Source organism: Pectinophora gossypiella, chromosome 21 (assembly GCF_024362695.1).
Source record: "Pectinophora gossypiella chromosome 21, ilPecGoss1.1, whole genome shotgun sequence".
Classification (NCBI taxonomy): Eukaryota; Metazoa; Arthropoda; class Insecta; order Lepidoptera; family Gelechiidae; genus Pectinophora; species Pectinophora gossypiella.
The window spans coordinates 5,496,421-5,521,063 of NC_065424.1; the positions used below are offsets into that span (position 1 = coordinate 5,496,421).

The 24,643-nt window shown below is 39.5% G+C and overlaps 2 protein-coding genes across 18 annotated transcripts in view; both read right to left on the minus strand.

The window, feature by feature from the left end:
- The window catches only part of LOC126376613 (KH domain-containing, RNA-binding, signal transduction-associated protein 2-like), a 415,821-nt gene that overhangs the window by 152,277 nt on the left and 238,901 nt on the right, over positions 1-24,643 (minus strand). The gene's annotated exons all lie outside the window — the stretch shown is intronic.
- On the minus strand, positions 3,152-4,786 carry LOC126376686 (uncharacterized). Its single transcript, XM_050024240.1, has 2 exons — positions 4,144-4,786; positions 3,152-3,636 (listed from the first exon to the last, which is right to left on the minus strand). The coding sequence occupies exons 1-2, from the start codon at positions 4,721-4,723 to the stop codon at positions 3,437-3,439; spliced, it is 780 nt and encodes a 259-aa protein (XP_049880197.1). The 5' UTR covers positions 4,724-4,786; the 3' UTR covers positions 3,152-3,436.

The following is a 24,643-nucleotide window of genomic DNA, read 5'->3' on the forward strand; positions in this document are numbered from 1 at the left end:
TTAATGTATTTCACTTATAACGAGAACGAACCCTGTTTCCTTCTTGTATTTATTAGTGTAACTCTTAATGTCCTAGTACGGCTTTGAAATAGACTACTCTGGGTACCAGCCCACTCACGTCAGACAGAGTACTGCGGAGCGGAAGGCAAGAGGAAAACCACTGCCCTATTTGACCCTAAAAAGTAGCATGGAGAATGCTACACCGACAAGAACGTGGCTCTTAAATTAGTAATGATTAATTCTTAACGTACAGTCATGAGCAATATCATGTACTCACTTTAGAACCCTGTCGCACTATTATATTTGACATTTAATGAGACTTACGGTTTAATTTGTTAAACAAGTTAATGTGACATAGTTTTAAATATTTGACTTGCAGACCAGTTTTCCCTATGACAGTTGGCCCGACGGTTATAGGCGGCGATACCTATCATGTTGGCCTAACAGAAAGCTCACTGAGGTGTGGGTGTTTAGTTTATTTGCGATGGTTGTATCTCTGGTTATCCTCGCTCCAATAGACACCACACCTTGTCCAAACATCTCTGTTCGTTTACTTAGAGCGACGACTCGAAACTTGCTGTGATCCGTCATAATTCTCCCAACAACCCCGGCCTCCGGTTTTATGAAATGACAAATTACGTAATTTCTGCTCGGGTTCAAGTTATGTTCGATTCTCTTCAATTAAAACTCATGTGAAGCTTGCTTTATGTAAAAAAACCTTCTATGAGATTAATAATTCTCTTCTTCTTCTTCTAATCCTTTGGCTCGAATAACAGATTTCCACTCTACGCGAACTTTTGCAGCCTCTGTAGCTTGCTCCGATGACATGCCGAGAGTTAATGATTACCTAAACGATTAAAATTCCTGGCATTAAATATGTTCATATCCTATACCTAAAGGTTGCCTGGAAGAGATTATTACCCTAGCAATAAGGCCGCCTGTTGTACTACCAATTTAATTATAATACTAATGTACTTTTAATGTGATTTAAGTGTAATAAAGAGTTTTTGTATTGTATTGTTCCTCTAGTCATTCATCATCACCAGCCCATTAACGTCCCCACTGCTGGGGCACGCGCCTTCCCTATGGATGGATAGGGAGATCCGGCCTTAAACCATCACGCGGGCCCAGTGCGGATTGGTCGTTATTAACGACTGCTAATGCATCCGGGACCAACGGCTTAACGTGCCTTCCGAAGCACGGAGGAGCTCGAGATGAAAACTTTTTTTTTTGTTGTCACCTATCCTATGACCGACCTTTGCGGAAGTTGCTTTACTTCAACAATCGCAGACCGAACGCGTTAACCGAGGGCCGCCGAGCTCCTCCCTCTCTCTGTAATACCTATATACCTACATTGATTTAAAAGATGTGTTGCTCAGGTCAATATAAGATATATAAGATCTAAGGGAAATGATATCTAGTCGCTTTTCGATACAAAAACGGGGTCAACAGATATTTTTTATTATAATATCTTACATATCTGCACCCACTTTACAAATGCTAACACATCAAGCATATTCACCCATCACCTTGTGCAACAGTACCCACCTATTTGTCTGCTTCATTTTGTCATTGTTATTAAGTATGTACATTATATCCGCTCTCATTATTGTATAATATGTATTTTGATTTGTCAAATTAATTAATTAAATTAATTAATTAATTATAAATTTTAATTGGCTGTATAAGTATGTAATCTTAAGTTGTTAATATTGTAGTTTTATGCTGTAAAGTTTGCAATAAATGATAAAATAAATAAATAAATATCCACTGTCTCCCAATAAATGGTAAGGGCTATATTTACACATTTCAAATTCTGCACATATACATGATAATTATTAAAAATGGTCGAGTCATGGACCGATCCTGGCCAACGAACAATGACATCTCTTATTTTTAGACATGAGTCACAAACGTCATATATCATAAAAATATGACCTCGGACTGTCAATTTAATGCGCCTATAGAGCTAAAATGGCGCTAAAGTCGCGTTGTGCAACGCTACTTTCGCAATAATCATTTATTTTAAAGGTAAGTTATATTTAAAGGAACATTAAAATTATTATTAATAATAATAAAGCTTTATTTCAGAAAAAAAATCCATACATACAAAATACAGCACACTTAAAATATAATAATCAAATTTACAAAAATAACAACACCTGACAATAATAACAATACTTAAATAACTGTCATAGTATACAATGACTACTACTTTTTCCCCACAGAGAGCAAAGTCCAGAATCGCATGATGTGAGAGTCGAAACTTGTCGCAATAGAACTGGACATTACTCTCTGCATGAGAGAAGCGACACGTTTCCTTAATACAGCTGCAAAACCATCTGTGCGCCAAAAACAGAACATCCCAGAGGCATCCCAGAGGTTATTGTTAATGTTTTTTGTGCAACCATTTAATGGTCCATTAGTATTTAAAGACGGCTTTAAAATTTAAAGAGCGTTTCTGCAACTGACTGTAGTCTTTAATATAATTAGTCATATTGCTACCCAGACTATCTGGGACCAACTCTCACCCGCCATACTTCTCGCTGAAACTAGCACCACACCCTATCAAAACAAAGTAGCGACTGTTTGACTTGACAACTAACATTTCGGTCGGAGTTTGACGGACTGACCGCCTGACTATCAAATTTACCAGTTGTTCTGAGTTGCATTGTCTAAAGTCAATTTGGAGTATGCGACGCATACGAATGAGACAGACTTTATGGTAGTTACGTCAGCTGGTGGTGCCTTGCGGATATGTTATTGAAGTTCTCAGTTTGTGAATCTTCTGTTAAACTAAGAGCAAATAGTAGATAGGAAATGTGTTTGATTATAACATAACATAGCATAAACAGGCTATATACGTTCCACTGCTGAGCACAGGCCTCAATCGGAGGGGGGTACGCAGCATACTCCACTAGGTTGCTCCACTGCGTTTGGCGAAGGTGTTATTACGGCTAAGAGTCGGGACCAACAGCTTACTTTTTTAGGATAATCATTATGATTCAGCCTTGCAATGTCTTTGTTTTTGTACAACGACAATAATCTATTTTTAGCGTCAGAAGTGGAATTTTATTAAAAAAAACAAACTTATCAAAATAACCGGAACAAAGATTTTTATTGTAATACTTAACACTAAATAAAAGGACGGTATTCAGAGACAGTTCACTTGCACAAAAATAAATTACACTTACGAAGTTAACAAATTTAGAATAACAAAAATATGAAACGAACAAAACAAAAATAGACTTACGAAACAACAGGTAAACCAACCGAGCTCCGCACGCGACGACGACCAGGCAATAAGTGAGTCTGTTTGGTAGTATGCTCCGACTTTTATAAGATCGGTTAGGCTACCTGTTGTTTAGGTGGGGAATTTGGCCAATACGGCCTCTCCTGATTTTTCGTTGTCCTCAACGAATTGTCAAATCGTCTTTTAGTCTAGAAGAGGCATGGACAGTCCTGGGGTGTTGTCACATGGTCTAGATTCAGGGATGTTATTGTTTGAGTCGTCCTCTTCTTCTGCAGCAGGTCCAACAGCAGCAATTCCGCTCGGTCCGGCCTGATCAATGCTTTCAGGCTGGGTCTCTTCATCTAAGGCAGTTATAGAGGATGGTGTACCACCATCGTCACAGTCTGAAAACAGATTACATGTGAAAGTTCCATTATGTAAAAGTTACGACCTATGCTTGTTAATATCTTCCACACCAAATTTAAAGTTAGTCTTTCGTACATCATCCATTCGCACAAAACAAATAAAATTGCATAAGGAGAAAACAACAAACAGACATAGAAAAAGGTAGGCAGCGTCCCGACTATCTTAATCTATGCTTCGTATTATGTTGTGTTGATGTTGGAGCACACCATGACGACACAACACGTTGTACATAAGGAATCAGTTGATGTCAGAGCGACATACGCTAAGAATTTAGACAACTAGCACTAGGGCATTATGAGCCGAAGTTTAATCGGCTAGTGCCAGGGCGACTAACGCCAAGTTTAGGCGACTAACGCCGAGTTTAGGCGACTAACGCCAAGTTTTAGGCGACTAACGCCAAGTTTAGGCGACTAACGCCAAGTTAAGCGACTAACGCCAAGTCAAGCGACTAACGCCAGGGCGACTAACGCCAATACAACACTTACTGTCGAAGAACGCAGCACACGTCTCCGGACACCACTCTCCCCGCCAGGGCACCATATATTGCGCGGCCGCCTGGGTAGTTTTGCCATATCCACCACCCAATAATTTTAGTTCGTAGCGGCCGTTGGGAAGACTCTTGATCACCTTGTACGGCCCACGCATCCCGGGGTCAAGTTTACCCGTAGACTGTGAGTATTTGATGACGAAGACCTTGTCATCTACCTGAAACACTCGAGGAACACGTCTATTTTTGTTAGCGTAGGATTCTTGCTGTTCTTGGTTTTTCCTCATAAGTTCCTTCGCGCGGCTGCGGCTCACCTCTCGTAGTGCTTCACGGTTGGGTCTGGACTCGGACAACGCCACGTCGCGAACTAACGCACGGACGATAGGTGTGGTTGCGTCAGTGCCAATCATCAGATTTAGAGCAGAGGCTTGTGTGGTCTTTTGTTTGGTTATGTTTAAGACCAGTTGGATCTTCCATAACGTCTCAGACCATGAAGCATTTCTGTGACTCACCTCTATCCGCAGCATGTTGAGGATGGTGCGTATGTAACGCTCTGCTTGGCCATTGGCATGGTGCATCTCTGGTGTAATGAAGTGAAGACTGCAGCCCAGCTCATTAATCCATGAAGTAAACTCGTTCGATTCGAACATTCGTCCTCGATCCGTGACCATGAGCTTGGGGACTCCAAAGAGAGCAATGGCCTGTGTGGTAACGCGTTTTAACTCACCAACATCCTGCCGGTAAATCGGGAACAACAGACAGAACTTGGTGAAGGCGTCTACAAGGACCAGGATAAACTTGTAGCCTTCAGATAAGGGGAGCGGTCCGAGAGCGTCCATGTGAACCGTATCAAAAGGAGTGTCCGGCTTTTCCCACGATGTGATGGTTTGGTGCGGGGACCTGGGTACGCGCTTCTTGGAGATGCAGATCACACAATGCGCAACATACTTCCTGACAAATTGGTGAAGCCCCGGAAACCAAAAATGCTTTAGGATGAGGTCTGCAGTTTTATCGGCGTCGATGTGTTCATGCTCGTCGTGGAACACTCTCAGTACACTCAGTCTGTGCCCTTTTGGAATGTAACAAAGGAGTCTAGGCTCCTCTCCCACTGGCGTGTAGCGGTAGTATAATAAGTCATTCCGAACAACGTACCTCGTAGAATCCAAATTCCCTTCCTGCAGCTGTTGCATTAGATTTTGCGTATCCTCATCTGCAGACTGGGCTATTTGGGCCCACGTCTTGGGTCTCGAGATTTGATTGACTGTGACTGGTGGATTCCTGCTAAGATAATCGGCGTGAGGCATCATAACGCCTTTTCTATATTCAATTGAAAAGTCAAAGTCTTGAAGGTAAATCCACCAACGCGCCACTCTTGGTAAAAGATCTTTTTTCCGTTCAGTGGCCTTTAGGGCGTTGCAGTCTGTCACGATCTTGAAGTGCAGACCTACCAGGTAGTGGCGAAAGTGTTGTAAGGCTTTGACCACAGCCAACGTCTCCAGTTCGTAACTGTGGTAGTTCTTCTCGGCTCCTTGTGTGACCTTACTAAAATATGAAATAACATGTTTCTTACCATCTTCGTGAGTCTGGAGAAGAATGGCGCCATACCCAGCACTGCTCGCATCGGTGTGTAGTTCTGTGTCACGTTTTGGATCAAATATTGTAAGTATGGGTGCACTCGTCAATTGCTGTATAAGATCTTGGCGAACAGCTTCTTGCTCTGGACCCCAGTTGAACGTGACGTCCTTGTTAGGTGAGCAATGCATGCGGTTTTAGTGGCGTAATTCTTTATATAACGTCGGAAGTATCCCGCCAAACCTAGCAGTTGCCTAACCTGCTTCACGTTGGTTGGAATTGGTGCATGTACGAGGGCATCCACCTTACGAGGGCTCGGTCTCACTTGGCCCTGACTCACAATGCGGCCAAGATATTCAACTTCAGTCCCGAGGAACGAGCATTTTCTTAAATTGATTGAGAATCCAGAGTCCGTAAGCGTTTTAAGAACTTGACGTAGGAGGTCGATACCCTCGTCTACAGTTGAACTCATGATGAGTACGTCATCAACGTATACCAACACCTGACCTTGATCTATAAACTTTCGCAATGTGTTATTAATTATGCGCTGGTATACTATTGGAGAATTAGTCAGTCCGTAGGGCATTTTTAAATACTCAAAATGACCCTCTGGGGTAACAAAAGCAGTCAATGGGATGGATTCTTCACTAAGGGGTATTTGGTGGAACCCAGTGGCCATGTCGAGACTCGAAAAGTAGGTGTAGTTACCCAACCGGTCTATCTGATCGTCGATCAATGGGAGGGGGTAGCGGTCCCTAACTGTGAGTCTGTTAAGAGCCCTGAAGTCCACACATAATCGGTCAGAACCATCTTTCTTTTTTACAAGAATTATCGGACTCGCGTATTCGGACTGAGATTCTCTGATAATTCCCTTGTCTAGTAGGTCTGCTATTATTTTACGAACCCGAAGTTTCTCTTCATAAGATAATTTGTACGGGCGATATACGACGGGTGTTTGGTTTGTCAGTTTTATTTCCATCCTGCCAGTTTTTACTGTTGTGACAGCAGTACCCGAAATAAGAAAGTCCGAAAACTCCGATATTATGTCCATTAGCTTTTCACGATCCACACCCTGAAGGGGTGTTATTATGTCAATTTTACTTTCAGGTTCAACTGCATTTACTACTGTGGCGGAATCTTCAGTGGAATGTGTCAGGTATTGATGGTCTTTCGTTCTAACATAAAGGATCCCCTTTCGATTTAAAATGTCTGTACCGATGATGATAGACGTGTTCATGCATTTGGAAGGGACTACAACAAGATCGGCCTCAATAGAAATGTCACTCAGCTCAATGGTGACGGTGACGTATGTGGAGGCAACTATTTCCTTATTACTAATACCTTTCAGTACACAGTGCATCGATTTAGGTTGGCAAGTCAAATGCTTAAGAACGTCCGAAGAAATCAACGAAATATTTAAGGCTCCACTGTCTATAAGTGCATCCATAGGCACACCGTCAACGACCGCCGTGACAACGTCATTATTAGCCGTAAGAGTTTGTTCCGTACACAAATTAACGTTTCGCTGGTTTCTTGACTCCGAACGGTTCTTGGCAAAACAACTATTCTCCGAATGGCCTAACTTTTTGCAAAAAGTACAAATTACGGGACCTTGAGACGAAGAAGAAGGTTTAGTAGTGTCCGTAGTAAGGGATTTGTTAGAACTAGAATTGTCTTTTGGCTTTTTAGGACAATGACGGCCCAAATGACCTCTTTGCCCACAGGAATAGCACTTAACATCACCGGGACCAGAAAAACGTTGATTGTGACCCCCGATAGGGTGAAGACGTCTTTTAGTTTGAACGTTACGTAAATCTTGTTTGTGATCGGGTTTGTTGTAGATAGATAAAAACGAAACGATATTTTCAGCAGTTAGCGAAGCGTTAGTCGCAGCCGCACGAATTTGCGGGTCAGTGATACCACGAATCACAATCAAGATCATGAGTTCTTCGCTCAAACCTTTTATAATTTTTAATCGCAGCATGGTTCGGCGAGCATATTCTGCATAGGTTAAATACTTGTCCGAGGTGGTGTTCATGGTTTGAAATAGAATATTCGCATAATCTAATTTTTGGGGACACAACGGCATAATATCCTGCTTAAAATTAGACCACGTGCGGTCATTTGTGGTCCACTCATGTAACCAAGTCTTGGCATCTCCCTTCAAACATGAAGCCACTCGAGACAGACACTCATGACCATTCCAGCCGTTAGCTTCGCGTGCGCGGTCTACCTCTGCACACCATTGTTCAAAACTATGTATTGACGGGTCAAAGTTGGATATGAAATATGTATGTGATCTAACAGGCTGCAATGACTTAATAGCATCCGCCAAGAGCTTTGCAGAATCGTGAACATTCGTTTGTGAATTATAGTTGTGAGGCAACGGGGAGTCATCGGTACACGTAATAACCCGACTGCACTCGTTATGTGGGTAGCTACTGGACGATTCGATCGGTGGTGTATGTGTACCAGTATTATTACTCATACGTAAGCTATCAGTAGTGCAATTATTCTGTATGGCGGGTACCGAACAAACAGGAGTGCTACCGGTCCGTTGGTTGTTGTTGTCAATGGCATCAATTCTAGCCATCAAGGAAGAAAACATCTCGTTAATTGACGGAGTGTCAGTCCTACGTTCACGGCAGTGTTCGCGATAGCGGTCGCGAGGAGAGTCTTCTTTTCGGTGACGAGAACGACCCCGCGATCTACCACTATCACGTGACCTATCTCTATCACGCAAGTCATGCCGCAAGCTACTTCGTCGGTGCCGAGACCTACTTCGCGTATTAGTGCGATAACGTGGTGTTTCACGTGATTTAGAACGATGACGCAATCGTGAGCGTGACGGTCTACCCGACATTTCTACTCAGATAAACAGTGGAGTGATCTGTCTCAAAAAGAAGTAAACAAGTGGGCTGATAGTTCTTTATCCCACTTCTGATTTTAGCGTCAGAAGTGGAATTTTATTAAAAAAAACAAACTTATCAAAATAACCGGAACAAAGATTTTTATTGTAATACTTAACACTAAATAAAAGGACGGTATTCAGAGACAGTTCACTTGCACAAAAATAAATTACACTTACGAAGTTAACAAATTTAGAATAACAAAAATATGAAACGAACAAAACAAAAATAGACTTACGAAACAACAGGTAAACCAACCGAGCTCCGCACGCGACGACGACCAGGCAATAAGTGAGTCTGTTTGGTAGTATGCTCCGACTTTTATAAGATCGGTTAGGCTACCTGTTGTTTAGGTGGGGAATTTGGCCAATACTATAATATTGTTGCGAGTTGATTGACCTTTATGCGTACGAGTATATTACCTTCGGGCGCAGATTCTTTTCAGTACCGTTCCTAAGCGGGATGTAATCGGAAGCCTCAACTACCAGGGGATTTAAAGTCATGATCGGACAGATCTTCTTCTTTTTATTGTGTGGGTTGTGAGGCGGAATACCAACCTAATCAACCCTGGTGGCAGGGTTATTATTGAGCCGCCAAAGGGCCCTGACATGACTCTGTAACGACTACTTATCTCTTGCCTTCCGAAGCATTGATCATCTTACTTTCGGATAATCAGGCGATCAGCCTGTAATATCCTAGCCAAACTAGGGATAACAAAGTGATTTTTGTGATGTGTCCCCATCGGGATTTGAACCCAGGGCCTCCGGATCGTGAGCCTAACGCTCAATCACTGGACCCCGGAGGCCGTTGATCGAACAGATGCAGGTCGTGTAGATTTTCACCCTCGTTTCATGAGATAAGTAACATTTTAATTAAAAATGTCCAAAAAGTAATATCTTCCACGAAGTTTTAATGCAGTTTTACGAAATGAAAGTAATGAAAATGAAAGTCGGAATGTAGCCTATTTTTTCAGCCCCTTGGCAAGCAGATCTTGACATGATTTTTTTTGGTTCCGTGCACAAAGGTAAAAAACCCTATTACTAAGACTTCGCTGTCCAGGATGTATCTTAAGAACTGCGATAGCTATAGAGAAGATGATTTTTTTTATTAATTTATGTATTTTTGATGCCGTTAATTCTTTCAAATATTTTTCTTCTCAGACAACGCCCTGAGCCGAGGTTCGCGCCCAACTGGGCACTCTCAGGCCTGGTGTCTTAAACGTTGTACCGGGTGAGAGCTTTCAGCGCTTCCCATTTGTCCGGCCAAGTAGTTAATGCCATCTGCGGCAAATCTGCAATAACTCACGTCAAAAAAAGATGCCGTTATAACAAAAATACTAAAAAAATATATTTTAGGGGGGGTCTCATACAAAAATCGCCATATTTTGTCTATTTTTGCTCGATATCAAAAAGGTTACAATATGAAATTTGTGTACCTACTGGTGTTTACCTAGTCAATGGGTCGGAACCCTTGGGCGCGAGTCCGAATCACACTAGGCCGGTTTTTTTAATTCACTCTCAGATTGTAGAGATTCTGCAGCGAATTTCACATTTTAATATTATGGCGTTGAATTTATTCGAGTGCCAATTAGTGATGGAAATATTATCTTGTATTATTATTTTTCTTTATGATATTATTTTATTAATTCAGGGAATTTAAACTGTGCATTTCATTTTAATTTCAAGAATTAATTTAAAGTACTTTTTAGTGTGAAACCTTGTGAGTGTTGTAAATGTTTGAATTGTGTGTTTTAATTTTATTTTCATGGTTGAAAACGGTGAGCTATTTATTATTTACTGACAGAGGGCAATAGTAACTGTCAGTACTATTCAAAGGCAGAGGACAGGTGTCCTAGTACGGCCTTAAAATAGACTACTCTGGGCGCCATTCCACTTGCGTCAGACAGAGTACTGCGGGGCAGAAGGCAAGAGGGAAACCATTGTTATATTTTTCCATAAAAAGTAGCATGGAGGATGCTACACCGACAAGTGCATGGCTCTTAAATTAATGATGATTTATTATGCGACATGAAACACTCAATGTCACCTATTCCTGTAGACACTTCCTAATTTTTATTTTAAGTTATACGTTACGTCATTTTCTTACCGGTCGAAAAGGAAAGAGACGCAAGATTGACAAATGTTAATTTTAAAATGAATAAGTTAGGTTAGGACATTAGGCTGGTCACCTGATAGTCCAAAAGTAAGATGATCCGTGCTCGTTGGTCCCGGTTATTACTTACCGATGTAAGTACGTAGTCGTTTCATGCGTCATGTTAGGGGCCTATGGCGGCTCAGTAATAACCCTGACACCAGGGTTGATGGGGTTGGTAATCCACCTTACAACCCACACGATAGTAGAAGAATGAATAACCCGGCCGAATTAAATAGACATGTCGCTGATATGGCACCTGTTCGACGTGTAAAACGAGGTGGTATGTTTTTTTGTATGTTTTTTGTGATTGTTTTATTGTATACAAAGAAATATAAATTCACAAATCCCCTAACGTATATAGAATAATGAAATCAGTATTTCCATTGAGTTGTAGAGTGGTATCCGGTTTCCGAAGGCAGTAACTCGATTCAACTAGTTCTAACTAGTTAGTTCCGGCGGTTGCGGTCGAATTGGACATACGCCATATTGCTGTATTATTTAAATAAAGTATATATTAAGTTTACTAGATGTGGTCTAAACAGCCTCCGTGGGCTAGTGGTTAGAGCGTTACGCTCACGATCTGGAGGTCCGGGTTCGATTCCCGATGGGGACATTGTCGAAATTACTTTGTGAGACTGTCCTTTGTTTGGTAAGGATTTTTCAGGCTTGAATCACCTGTTGTCCGAAAAAGTAAGATGATTCCGTGCTTCGGAGGGCACGTTAAGCCGTTGGTTCCGGCTACTAGCCGTAAAAACACCTCCACCAACCCGCATTAGAGCAGCGTGGTAGAGTATGCTCCATACCCCCTCCGGTCGATTGAGGGGAGGCCTGTGCCCAGCAGTGGGACGTATATAGGCTGTTTATGTATGTATACGTATGTATTAAGTTTACTAGCCTTTGTAGTCCAGTTGGGAGAACGTTTGACAGTCATCGTGAGGTCGCAGGTTGTAATCTCATCACCAGCACCAATGATTGTCGAATTTGTTTTCGAATTAATGTTTAAATCATAAATGATTATCACGTGCTCAGCGGCGGAGGAAAACATTTTGAGGTAGCCCACATTTGTGGGCACATATGTGCCTAACCTGTATTGGGCTGGTTTTCTCTTCGAGGATTGGAAGGTGAGACGGGCAGTCGCTTCCGTAAAAAACCGGACCTGTCAAATGTTTAGGTCAGGTAAGCGGACGCTGTGAAAAACGGGATAATGCTTCAATACAATACAATACAAATACACTTTATTGCACCAAAATAAAAAGAAATAATTACAAAAAAGTCTCTAATGCTAGTGAGATGATGATGATTTTCTTTCCATCTTTCTTTCAACGTATCGTGCGCGTCGGCACCCATTCTACCCGCTTACCTAACCCGGAGATTTGACAGGTCCGGTTTTTTGTTACAGAAGCGACTGCCTGTCTGACCTTATTATAATAACCGTTGATTTGGAATATTATTTATCTCATTTAAAACCCGGACTTCAATTAAATTTTCGCGCAGACTCTCCCCAGACGCCTCCTAAACCAGGAAAAATCCGGGTAAACCCGGACGGGTGGCAACCATACCTTTCCACATACGGTTATAACAATGGTTATAGAAATCAAACGCCCCACAAAACCACATCGAACACAAAAAGTTTCCCCATTGACCGAACCTGTCCGATCCAGTTTCCGATGGCCGTAACTCGATTGAACTAGTTCTAACTAGTTAGTTCCGACAGTCGGACCGACTGGACTCGACTGTTATGTACAGTCGCAGTTGGAAGTAACACCGTAATATGGCACACACCTGCATTCAAAGTTAGTTAAGTTACTGAAACTTTCTTTAGTCTTTTGTTTCTATTGATTATAGCAGGAAACTGTTTATAAACAATAATTATAATGTTCATTATTATTATTATTAACGACCTATATGATCCAGTGGTTGAGCGTTGGGCTCACAATATGGAGGTCCCGGGTTCGATTTCCGGTGGGGACCTAACACAAAAATTACTTTGTGGTCCCTAGTTTGGTTAGGACATTACTGGCTGATCACCAGATTGTCCGAAAGCAAGATGATCCGTGCTTCGGAAGGCACGTTAAGCCATTGGTCCCGGTTACTGCTTACTGCTCCACCAACCCGCAGTGGAGCAGCGTGGTGGAGTATGCTCCATACCCCCTCCGGTTGATTGAGGGGAGGCCTGTGCCCATCAGTGGGACGTATATAGGCAGTTTATGTACTACTTACTGATGTAAGTAAGTAGTCGTTACATGAGGCCTCCAGGCCTTTGGCGGCTCAATAGTAACCCTGACATCAGGGTTGATGAGGTTGGTACTCCACCTCTTAACCCACGCGATAGAAGAAGAATGTTCATTATATTATTATCACGCCTACCAAGCAGTCAAAGCTATTAAAAAACCTATCACGCATAAAAACAGATATCACACCACACGCTCGGCAGACATACTGAAATCTGCACCAGTACAAATATAGAATTGGCCAAACTTGAGTTATGGTAATAAAATAATAAAGTTGAATGTAAACATGCCATGGTGTAGAATTCTCCATTCTTGTCTATCAGATGCCAATTCTTTGACTTCCTTATAAGACACGACGTTCGCCTTCTCTTTAATTTGTTCCATGTAAGATGGGTCTTCCCCTTCCTCTCTTTCCTTCTATCTTCCATTCTATGATGTCTAGAAGATATATCTAATATAATATTAGAAAATATTCATTTTTAAGTAATTTGGTCATATTTAATTGATGTACGAATCTCTCTCTCTCTATTTAAGAGCTGCGCTCTTGTCGGTGGAGTAACCGCCATTCCTCTCTTCTTCCCGCCAAAACCTTCACCTCCCGATACGACACGACCTGCACCTTCTCTTTTATTTGTTTCATAAATGTTATCCTAGGTCTACCCCTTCCGTTCCTTATGTACGAATATTAACGGATATTTATGAAACACGACGTTCGTGCCTCACCCAACAGGGTCCACATAATACCAGCGTTGTGGTTTACGCCGCGACTTGTGCTGAGTGAGGCCCTTTTATCTCAGGACGTCCACCACCACCTTATGATCATTCTAATGAACATCCTCCTATGCTTTTTGTAATTGTTTTGTGAAAAAATTTAAGCGATGTTATTTTCTTTGTGTGTGGCGTCCTTTTATAATAAACAATTTCCATTTCTATTAAAATACATACTAGATACTTGCTATGTACCTCATTTGTCCAACAGGGTGTAAAACCAACGACCCTTTGAAATGAAAATCGAACTCCCCGACTGCTTTGTATAATAAGATTGGAAATTCTCAAAGATTGGTTTTCTCTCGTCTCGAGTCAACTTGAGAGTATATTATCATAAATATATCTTTATTCTGTAGGTATCATAATGGGGATATTGATTTGCTGTACTATAATTTAGTAATATTTTTAAGTATAATAATATAATAATAAATAAAGCTTTATTTTCTACCACAAAGACTGTTTAACAAACAACATAACGACATAACAAAGGCATAACTATAACATCTGTGTGAGAGACTGGTGTCTGTACTAGGATGCCCTGTATGACAGATCAAATTCAAATTCAAAAATATCTTTATTCAGAAGGTAACATAGTTACACTTTGAATCGTCAATTTTACATAACGAACGTCTCATCCGCCTAAAACTACTGCAGCTTCTCACAACCTGTATAGCCGGGGAAAAGAAGCTGCAAGAAAAACCTCGGCACAGGGCCCCTAGACGTTCTTTAAAAAAATAAAAAATAAATAAACATGAAACATAAAATATTGGTATACAATTGAGTAATTTAGCTGCCTAATGGCCCCGATTCCTGGAGACACCGTCTAATTTTATTTTAAGTTATATCTGTCATTTTCATATCCGTCGAAAAGGAAAGGGACGGATGATTCACAGCTCTTAATTTTAGGAAGAATGAGTAAATGAACGTGTCGGGTTATTGACTGATGTAAAATTTTTAGACGGTTGGTTTAGATTTGTGCTTAAAATTGACGTGTGTTCCATAAATTTTATGCTTGTCGATTACCCGTCCCTTTCCTTTTCGGCGGATAAGAAAATGACAGATATAACTTAAAATAAAATTAGATGGTATTTACAGGAATTAGCACCAATATCAGTTCTCAGACAGTTAATCCCATGCATTCATATCTTCTAAATAATCACTAACTTTATAATAACCTTTGATAGATCACCAGCCTCTCCACACTCCAAATCAGGTGCTAGGTATTTTATTGTTTAAGTTACAGTTTGAATTATAGACTGCATACAATAATAAGAGTGGGATAGGTTTTTATAAGTACCTATTAGAAATAAGAAAAGGTTAAAGAACTAAGTATAAGTACATGTTTGCATAAATTCACGTTTATTATAGTCCCAGCACGCAAGGGCGGATCCAGGGGGGGGGGATGGTCGGGTGTCGGGGGGGGGGGTGTCCGGGGGGGGGGAGTTATTGGTCATGCTTACTTACATCGGTAATTAGTAACTGGGACCAACGGCTTAACGAGCGTTCCGAATGGATCATCTTACTTTTTTGGATAATCAAGTGATCAGGTAACATCGTTACCAAACTAGGGATCACAAAGATTTTCGTGATATGTCCGGGATTCGAATCCGGGACCTCCAGATCGTGAGCCCAACGCTCAAGCACTGGACCACGGAGGCCGTTGGCAAATTAAACAAATTAAAAAGAAAATAAAGAAAGATTAAAAAATAAAGATTTTATCTATCTATCTAAAAGAAAATAATCTTAATAATCTTTTTGTAATTATTCTTTTCTTTTAAAAACATATTTCTTTTTATTTCGGTGCAATAAAGTGTATTTGTATTGTATTGTATAAATAAATAAAGAATTAAAAAATAATAACGAATTATTGATTGATTGGAAGCTTACTCATTTTCTCGATGGTCAATTATAAAATCTGAGGAGTCCATGCCCAAAGAAAATTGGAACCTTTCTCGACTCAGTCCCCAGTTGAGGCGATCTTAAGGAACACTTGGAACTCAGTTCATAATCGGTATTCTGAGACGTCGCCTAATCTCTAGTTTGCTCCGATATTGAGTGGCAGTGTGACGTCAGTATTTCTGTATTATTATGTTGGCAGTATGATATGCTCGACTCCAATGAGTAAAGTCCTTAAGTCATCACCCTAGCATTACCCCGTTTTTCACAGTATCCGCTTACCTAACCTGAAAATTTGACAGGTCCGGTTTTTTTACAGAAGCGACTGCCTGTCTGACCTTCCAACCCGCAAAGGGAAAACCAGCTCAATACAGGTTAGGTCACATACCTCCGAAAATGCATTTTTTGTGGGTTTCCTCAGGATGTTTTCCTTCACCGCTGAGCACGTGATAATCATTTATGATCCAAACATGAATTTAAAAACAAATTCGACAATCGTTGGTTTGGGCTTGTGCTGGATTCGAACCTGCGAACTCGAAGTGAGAGGCAAGCTTTCTACCAACTAGGCTACCACGGCTTCCTAGTAAAGTCCTCAAGTCGAGGATATAATGGTGCTAATTCCTGTAAATACCATCTAATTTTATTTTAGGTTATATCTGTCATTTTCTTATCCGCCGAAAAGGAAAGGGACGGGTAATCGACAAGCATAAAATTTAGGGAACACACGTCAATTTTAAGCACAAATCTAAAACAACCGTCTAAAAATTCGCCCGGGTTATTCATTTATTTACTCATTCTTCCTAAAATTAAGAGCTGTCAATCATCCGTCCCTTTCCTTTTCGGCGGATAAGAAAATGACAGGTATAACTTAAAGTAAAATTAAGAGATGTCTGCAGGAATCGGGGCCATTGTCAATCTAAAATATTACAATTTTTAGTCGAGGCCGCGTCGAGTGGATGAAGTTTCGAGTTGACATCTTACAATAAGGGTGTAAAATACAGAATAACCCGAGAGATTGTTTTTCTTTATTATCTTATACTTTTTTTACGCTGTAGTATGCACATGAAGAAAAATATACGTCCTGTTTTCCAATACGTTTGACAAAGGTTTTCTTTTGTGTTCAGTTTTTAGTCCGCCGCCCACATGCGAGAACGGAGTTTATTTCGTTCATTCGTTCATACATTCAGTATGCCATTCGTTCATTCTATTTCCCTTTTTGTTTACCGATGCATTCGGCTTTTATTTACTCGGCGAATTTTTTGAAATATTAATTGGTTTGTACTTACTTTGAAAATGTATTTGCAAAGTGTATGGGTGTCGGTTTTTACATTTTAATTGTACATACATATGTAACTCATGTAAATAGATCACGCCTATTTCCCATTAGGGTAGGTAGACGTACAGTCATGAGCAATATAATGTACCCACTTTAGGACTGTCGCACTAACATATTTGACATTTAGTGAGACTTACAGTTCAATATGTCAAAAAAGTTGATGTGACATGGTACCAAAGTGTATACATATTAATGCTCGTGACCGTACATACTAATTGACAAATTTTACATTTTAATTGTACATAAATTATATATGAACTCACGTAATAAGAAATACACGCCAGTTTCCCATTAGGGTAGGTAGACATAGATTTGACATTAGACACAATACCTAGTCCAGTGCAATTAGTGTTTATATACAGTGATAGTGACATCGTAACCAACACTGAGGGGGATGATTCAGCTCATGATTCTGGGTTAATATTAAATGTAATTTTCCGTCACAAAATACATGACTTTTGTGTTTTTTTTTTTAATTATGTTTAATAAATAAATAATAATAATAAAAATATCTGTACTTTTCAGATGAAAAATTCCACTTGATATTAACTTGGAATAATGAGCTGAATCATCCCCCTCAGTATTCGTTACAATGTCACTTACACACCGTATAATGTAAGTACAGGTAACGAATACTGAGGGGGATGATTGAGACCTTGATTCTGAGTTGATAGACGTGGAATTTCCTGTCGGAAAATTCATGAAATTATTATTATTGTTTTTTTTAATTATTGTCAGTTTTGTACTTAGTAGTTTGCGACCGAAAATTTCAATTGATATCAACTCAGAATCATGGTCTAAATCATCTCTCAAAGTTAACACCCTGTATATTTCAATATATTTATATTAATTTATTAAACATAACAATAATCCATGCACAAACCGACCATCGATTATGTTTATTCATTGTTTGTTTGTTTGTTCATTTATTTAGAAAAAAAACAGTCTTAGTAGTTAGGCAGTTGATTAATAAAAGAGATCATTTCAGATACCTGGAACAGCACTGTCGGATTCCTGCAAAACGCCAATTACTGAGATCTGTAATAAACAGTTTGCATAGACAGATTAAAACAGCCCTTGTATCATTCAATGATGATATATGGAACAACAAAATGTCACGCATTGAGAACGTCAGAGCCGATCTATGGAAGACTGTAAATGCGCTTAAAAAATCCAATGTTGCAATACCTGCTCTAATCAAAGACGATACCACCCTGACAAAAAACACGCAAGAACAATGTAATACTCTAGCCAGCGCTTTCCATAATAATATGTTGTTGACTAATGACTCGACTGACTATGATACTGAAACATTAGTGTCCTCTTCAATTGCTCTTCTTAATGACGTTGGTACTTCACATATATACAAACCTATTAGGCCAAAAGAAATCCAAATACACATCCGTAAACTGAAAAACAGAAAGTCACCGGGTATTGACGAGGTCCATAATACGATGTTAAAAAATTTACCGCAAAAAAGTATTGTCCTGCTTTGTAAGATATTTAACGCTTGCCTCCAGACCATGTATTTTCCACAGTGCTGGAAGTTAGCTAAAGTCATTCCCTTAAAAAAGCCTGGAAAAAAAGACTCTATACCGACGAATTATAGACCTATTAGTCTACTCCCATCTTTAGGCAAAGTCCTTGAAAAACTTATAAGCGACCGTTTGTTATATTATGTTGAGCCTTATCTTATTGATGAGCAATTTGGATTCCGACGTTCACACTCCACTGTCCAACAGCTAGCGCGTGTTTGCCAGCACGTATCAGAGAACCTAAAGAAGAACATATCTACCGGAATGTTCTTATTAGATATTGAGAAAGCATTTGATACAGTCTGGCACAATGGATTGTTGCACAAACTGATTCAATATGATGTTCCTATCAATATGGTAAAACTCATTCACTCATACTTAGTGAATCGTGATTTCCGTGTCCACATAGGATCTGAATCTTCTAAATCGTTTTCCATCCCTGCAGGGGTGCCGCAGGGATCCGTGTTGGGCCCAATCTTATTCATTATATATCTTAATGATATCCCCAAGCAACCAAATACACACTTAGCCTGCTTTGCTGATGACACTATAACTTTCACTAGTTCTGACACTGAGCATGTTGTGGTGTGTCGTCTACAATACTCTATGGACTTACTTTGTCAGTACTTTGATAAATGGAAACTCAGATTGAATGAGACCAAAACAGATGCCATTATGTTTACTAAAAAACGTAAACCGCCTTGCTTAAAAATTTCAATAAAAGGATATGATATCCCGTGGAAAAACTCTGTGAGGTACTTGGGACTATGTCTAGATGCTAAGTTGAATTGGACCAAACACGTCCACGAAACCCGGCTAAAAGGTATGAAAGCCCTAAATGCGCTAAGTCCAGTCTTTAATAGAAAAGCTAAACTCAGTCCTAAAACAAAATTATTAATCTACACAGCGTTAATTCGGCCTATTATCACTTATGGTGCACCCGTTTGGAGCAGTACATGTCACACGAATCACAAAAAACTACAAGTTATTCAAAATAAATCCATTAAAATATCATATAATACTCCGTTTCTTACGAATCTAAAAACATTTCATAATCTAATAAATTTTCCTACTTTATATACGTTCATTATAAACCTTACACGTAAATTTTACAGCAACACTAATTATGAACACGCAAACAAGCTCATTTCATCTATCCATAATAAACACAATCTATAATACTAGATTTCCCCTCTGGTTTATCGATGCGAATTGTGTCGGTGTCGCACGGCGTAGCGCATCACTATTAGCGATGACGCGCAAACTTGTAGTAGCAGTAGGTAATGACTGGTATGCGCTGTATGGCCAGTTGCGTATTGGATGTTGTTCGCATCGGATGATGTTGTTTTTGCCTTACCTACATTGTCGTACATCTTGTAATTAAAAAGATTAACCCAAATTCTGCTTGTTACCTGTTCCTTGGTATAAAATTCTCAAATTTTCATTGATGTACCTATTGTAAATGTTACTTTCCAAAGTTAGCATAGTTATACTTAAGGTTTGTTTTACAAACATTTGCTAGTATACACAAATACAAAATTTTTTCTTCTTATATCGTTTCTAAAAGGCGATAGCCGCCGATGAAATGTTATGTTATCTAAGATTGTTATTTCGCTGACAATGTCGCGACATGTACTGATTATAATATGTGAATAAAGAACTTTTACAAACAAACAAAAGTCTTAGTAGTAAAAATCCAATGCGTACAGTAAACTGAAACTAACCAATCACAAACGTGTATTATATTATAACATTTTGCAATAGTTACTTAGAAGAAAAAAAAGATACAAACTTTACCATACAAGCTGGAAGCTACAATAACTCAACAACACCACTTCAAGCACAGCTGGAGTCATTCTCATAAAGAACTTGCAGCAATTGCCATAGATCTGGAGTAAGTTCTTGGAAAAGTAAAAGACCATTTCGTCTCAGCAACATTAGTTTCGCTATATGATTGGAGTAAAGTAAAAGCTGTAGCGATAGCGGGAAAAGTAGCTTTCAGTTTGAAAATAATAACGACCTCCGTGGTCAAGTGGTTGAGCGTCGGGCTCACGATCCGGAGGCCTAATCCCGGTGGGGACATATCACAAAAATCACTTAGTTATCCCTAGTTTGTTTAGGCCATTACAGGCTGATCACCTGATTGTCCGAAAGTAAGACGATCCGTGCTTCGGAAGGCACGTTTTACTGATGTAAGTACGTAGTCGTTTTTTTCGCATGAAACTATTTCGTATCACCTGTAAGCGATGGATTTGTTAGAGTGACCCGCCTGAGCAAAAACGACCCCTGCATAGGTCATGATCGGACAGATCTTCGTCTTTTTATCGTGTGGGTTGTGAGGTGGAATACCAACCTCATCAACCCTGGTGTCAGGGTTATTATTGAGCCGCCAAAGTCCCCTGACATGACTCATGTACACATCATGATCATGGCACTTGTAACAGTGTCGAAATATCGGGAGTCTCATATCCCTGCTTTAAACGCGGTAAGAACCCGTTATTATGTGTTTTAATTGTGGTAATCCTTGCCTCAAAAAACTTACTCACGGCACTATAATGACTCTTCAAGCCCATCCCTTAAACCTCTAAGTCGTAGCAATGCGAAACGGCGCGCATCGCTGCGTAGCCGCGCGTTACGGTGCCGCGCGTCCCCAAGGGATCGCTTTGAAGTGAACGAGTTACAGCGACGTCGTCGAGACGGTACATTACTTGTGTCATTCTATTAAATCTTTCGTGGATTCTTTTTGTGAAAAATTTTAACCAACTTAAATAAAAAATAAGCTCTAAGTTATATTCCTCCTTGAAGTAGTCAAAGTTACATCTATTACAAGATAAAGTAAGTACCCACACCTCACTCAAAAGTATAAAATAAATGTTGCAAATAACGCCCGTTGGGAAGAAGTCCACTTACAGCGATAACTTGTCAAAACATTGTTTGAGGTTTACGGTTATTATTATAATTAAAATACATAATAAGTACCGGGTTCTTACCGCGTTAAAATCAGGGACATAGTATCGGGAGTCCAATATCCGTGATTTTAACGCGGTAAGAACCCGGAATTATGTTTTTTAACTTGTTAAAAGTCAAAAGCGATTATTATAGGTAGGTACTATTTATAACATAAGCTCACAACTATGTCCCGACAGGCAAAGGAAACATGTCCATACAGCAAGTAAACGATAGAGTTTGTAGAAGCCAGATCTTCTTTAAGAGCGGTAAACAGAGTTCAAAACTTCAAAGAAAAAACAAATACATTATGACCAAAGATATTTTTTTTTGTTTTGGTTTTCCCCGAAGGGCAAGGCAAAGGGAACTATGCCCATACAGCCATGTCTTATGTATTCTTTTTCTTGATGATGTTAATGAAATGATGAAAGGTGATGAGGTTAAAAGATGAAACCTAAGCCCCCACCCTCGGAGCACACTCCTACTCCGAACCCCAAACGAATTAACTCAAAAGTCTGCATAAATTTTCGACCTGTTGGCACGAAGCGAAACTAGATAGGTACACTTTTTTATTGAATATACAGGGTGGCCCAGAAGTTCAGGTTCAAAATGAAAAATCAGAAAGAGGGGCTCATTAGCTACCAGAAACACCCCCATGTATGTTCAGCAATTATTTACGGTTTAGGAGATATGACCCATTTTGTACCTTTTTCTAGATTTTCTACCTTACTTCAGAAATAATCATTTTGTCGCTATCCCTTTCTTAATAATTATTTTATTTTACTTCACAACTATGCCTAAGTCTGTGTACCGCTCAATCAAAGATAAATCAAAGTGAAATCAAAGATAAAAAAAAAGTTATCGGAAGTCAAAGTGAGAATTCGACCAAAATTGTTACAGTTGTTAAAACTTCGCCGAAGAATAATAAACACATGAGATTGTCATGGACACTAAAAGTATTTCTAAAAACTGCTCCATTTAATAGGCTTTTAGAAACATTAATAAAAAGTACCCTTAATACGGGCAAAAAACTAAGTAATTAGCCCTCAAAGATCGCAAGACAGACAGATTTGAAGGAAAATTTGACATTCTCATACAATGTAGCTGCTACTTTCTAACGTTGTTAAAGGTGCTCAAAGACACATTTTCAATTAAAAGTAAATAAAAATCACGCTTATAATCGCTAACAGGGTAGACATAGCAACAATCCGAAGACAAAACTTGCAGTCACTTTTGGTATTCGTATTTTAATGAAGGTACATAGATTTCAAGGGACAAAAGTTATCCCCAAACACTGTTGGTGATTCATACTATTGGATACTAAAATAAAATCTGTCTTTTAGCACTTTTAACAACGTTAGAAAGAAGCAGCTACATTGTATGAGAATGTCAAATTTTCCTTCAAATCTGTCTGTCTTGCAATCTTTGAGGGCTAATTACTTAGTTTTTTGCCCATATTAAGGGTACGTTTTATTAATGTTTTTAAAAGCCTATTAAATGGAGCAGTTTTTAGCAATACTTTCAGTGTCCATGACAATCTCATGTGTTTATTATTCTTCGGCGAAGTTTTAACAACTGTAACAATTTTGGTCGAATTCTCACTTTGACTTCCGATAACTTTTTTTTTATCTTTGATTTCACTTTGATTTATCTTTGATTGAGCGGTACACAGACTTAGGCATAGTTGTGAAGTAAAATAAAATAATTATTAAGAAAGGGATGGCGACAAAATGATTATTTCTGAAGTAAGGTAGAAAATCTAGAAAAAGGTACAAAATGGGTCATATCTCTTAAACCGTAAATAATTGCTGAACATACATGGGGGTGTTTCTGGTAGCTAATGAGCCCCTCTTTCTAATTTTTCATTTTGAACCTGAACTTCTGGGCCACCCTGTATAATATAATAAAACTATCGCGAATGTCTTCCGACTAACTTAATGCGATCATTAACCACAAAACACCACTTCGTATTAAATATTAAGATTATTCAATGAAGAAAGCAACTGTCCCGTTCCCGTTCCCGCCAAAAAATCCTAGCCAAAGAGAATATCAACATTTCATTTTTTTTTACTTTGGGCCGCTAGCCGTACTGGTAGCATTCTAAACTCAACAACGCCATCTGTGTGATTTTGAAAGAATTTCATCTGGAAGGTTCCTCATTATACTTATACAAGCGAACTACAAAGAGGCCCGTGTTGCTCTATGGCGAACTACAACAAACCTTTTTAGTTCACGGGAAATGGAACAAATACTTTTTCATTTATTTTAATGGAAATTCCAAGTATTATTCTGAGTCTGCAAATGACGTTCACATTTCTTTTAGTTGCGTGGGTTAGTGTCAACCCTAGACATTGTAACACTGATATATTTTTTTAAAGGTCCACGCTCTTGTCTGGTTCTTTGAAATCTTTATAAGGCGCGCCTTAATTTGTCTTCTTTTTATGTCATGTGGGTTGTGAGATCAATTGACCGTATCAACCCTGCCCCTGACCCCTGACATGGCTCATGTAACGACTACTTCATCTCCCTAGCATTGTGCCGTGTTTCACAGGGCCCGCTTACCTAACCTGACGATTTGAGAGGTCCGGTTTTTTACAGAAGCGACTGCATGTCTGTCCTTCCAACCCGTGAAGGGTAAACCAGACCAATACAGGTTTATTTATTTATTTATTAGGTTAGGTCACATACCTCCGAAAATGCATTCCTTGGGAATGTGGGTTTCCTCACGATGTTTTCCTTCACCACTGAGCACGACTACTTACTTAAGTAAATAGAAGCCGCGACCAGCCAACAATCTACAAACTAAACAAGATATTTTTTTTTATGTCCCTACCGGGATCCAAATTAATCCGGGACCTCCGAATCGTGAGCCTAACCCTTAGTATGATCGGCTATTTATTAAAAAAATACTTTTGTATGCAGTATCTTACGAAAAGTAATGATAAAATTGCAGCCTATCACATAAAATGTACATTGCCGGTAAAGTGGCTATGGAATTTGAGAAGCAGTAGAGCTATCGTACTCGTGACCGAGAAAAAAAAAGTGACGAGTTGGATACGCAAGGTGGATGATGGATGGAGAAGGCTGGTTAGTAATTGAAAAAAACATTTTCATTTACTACTAAAATTAAAAAAATATATATCTTCATGTA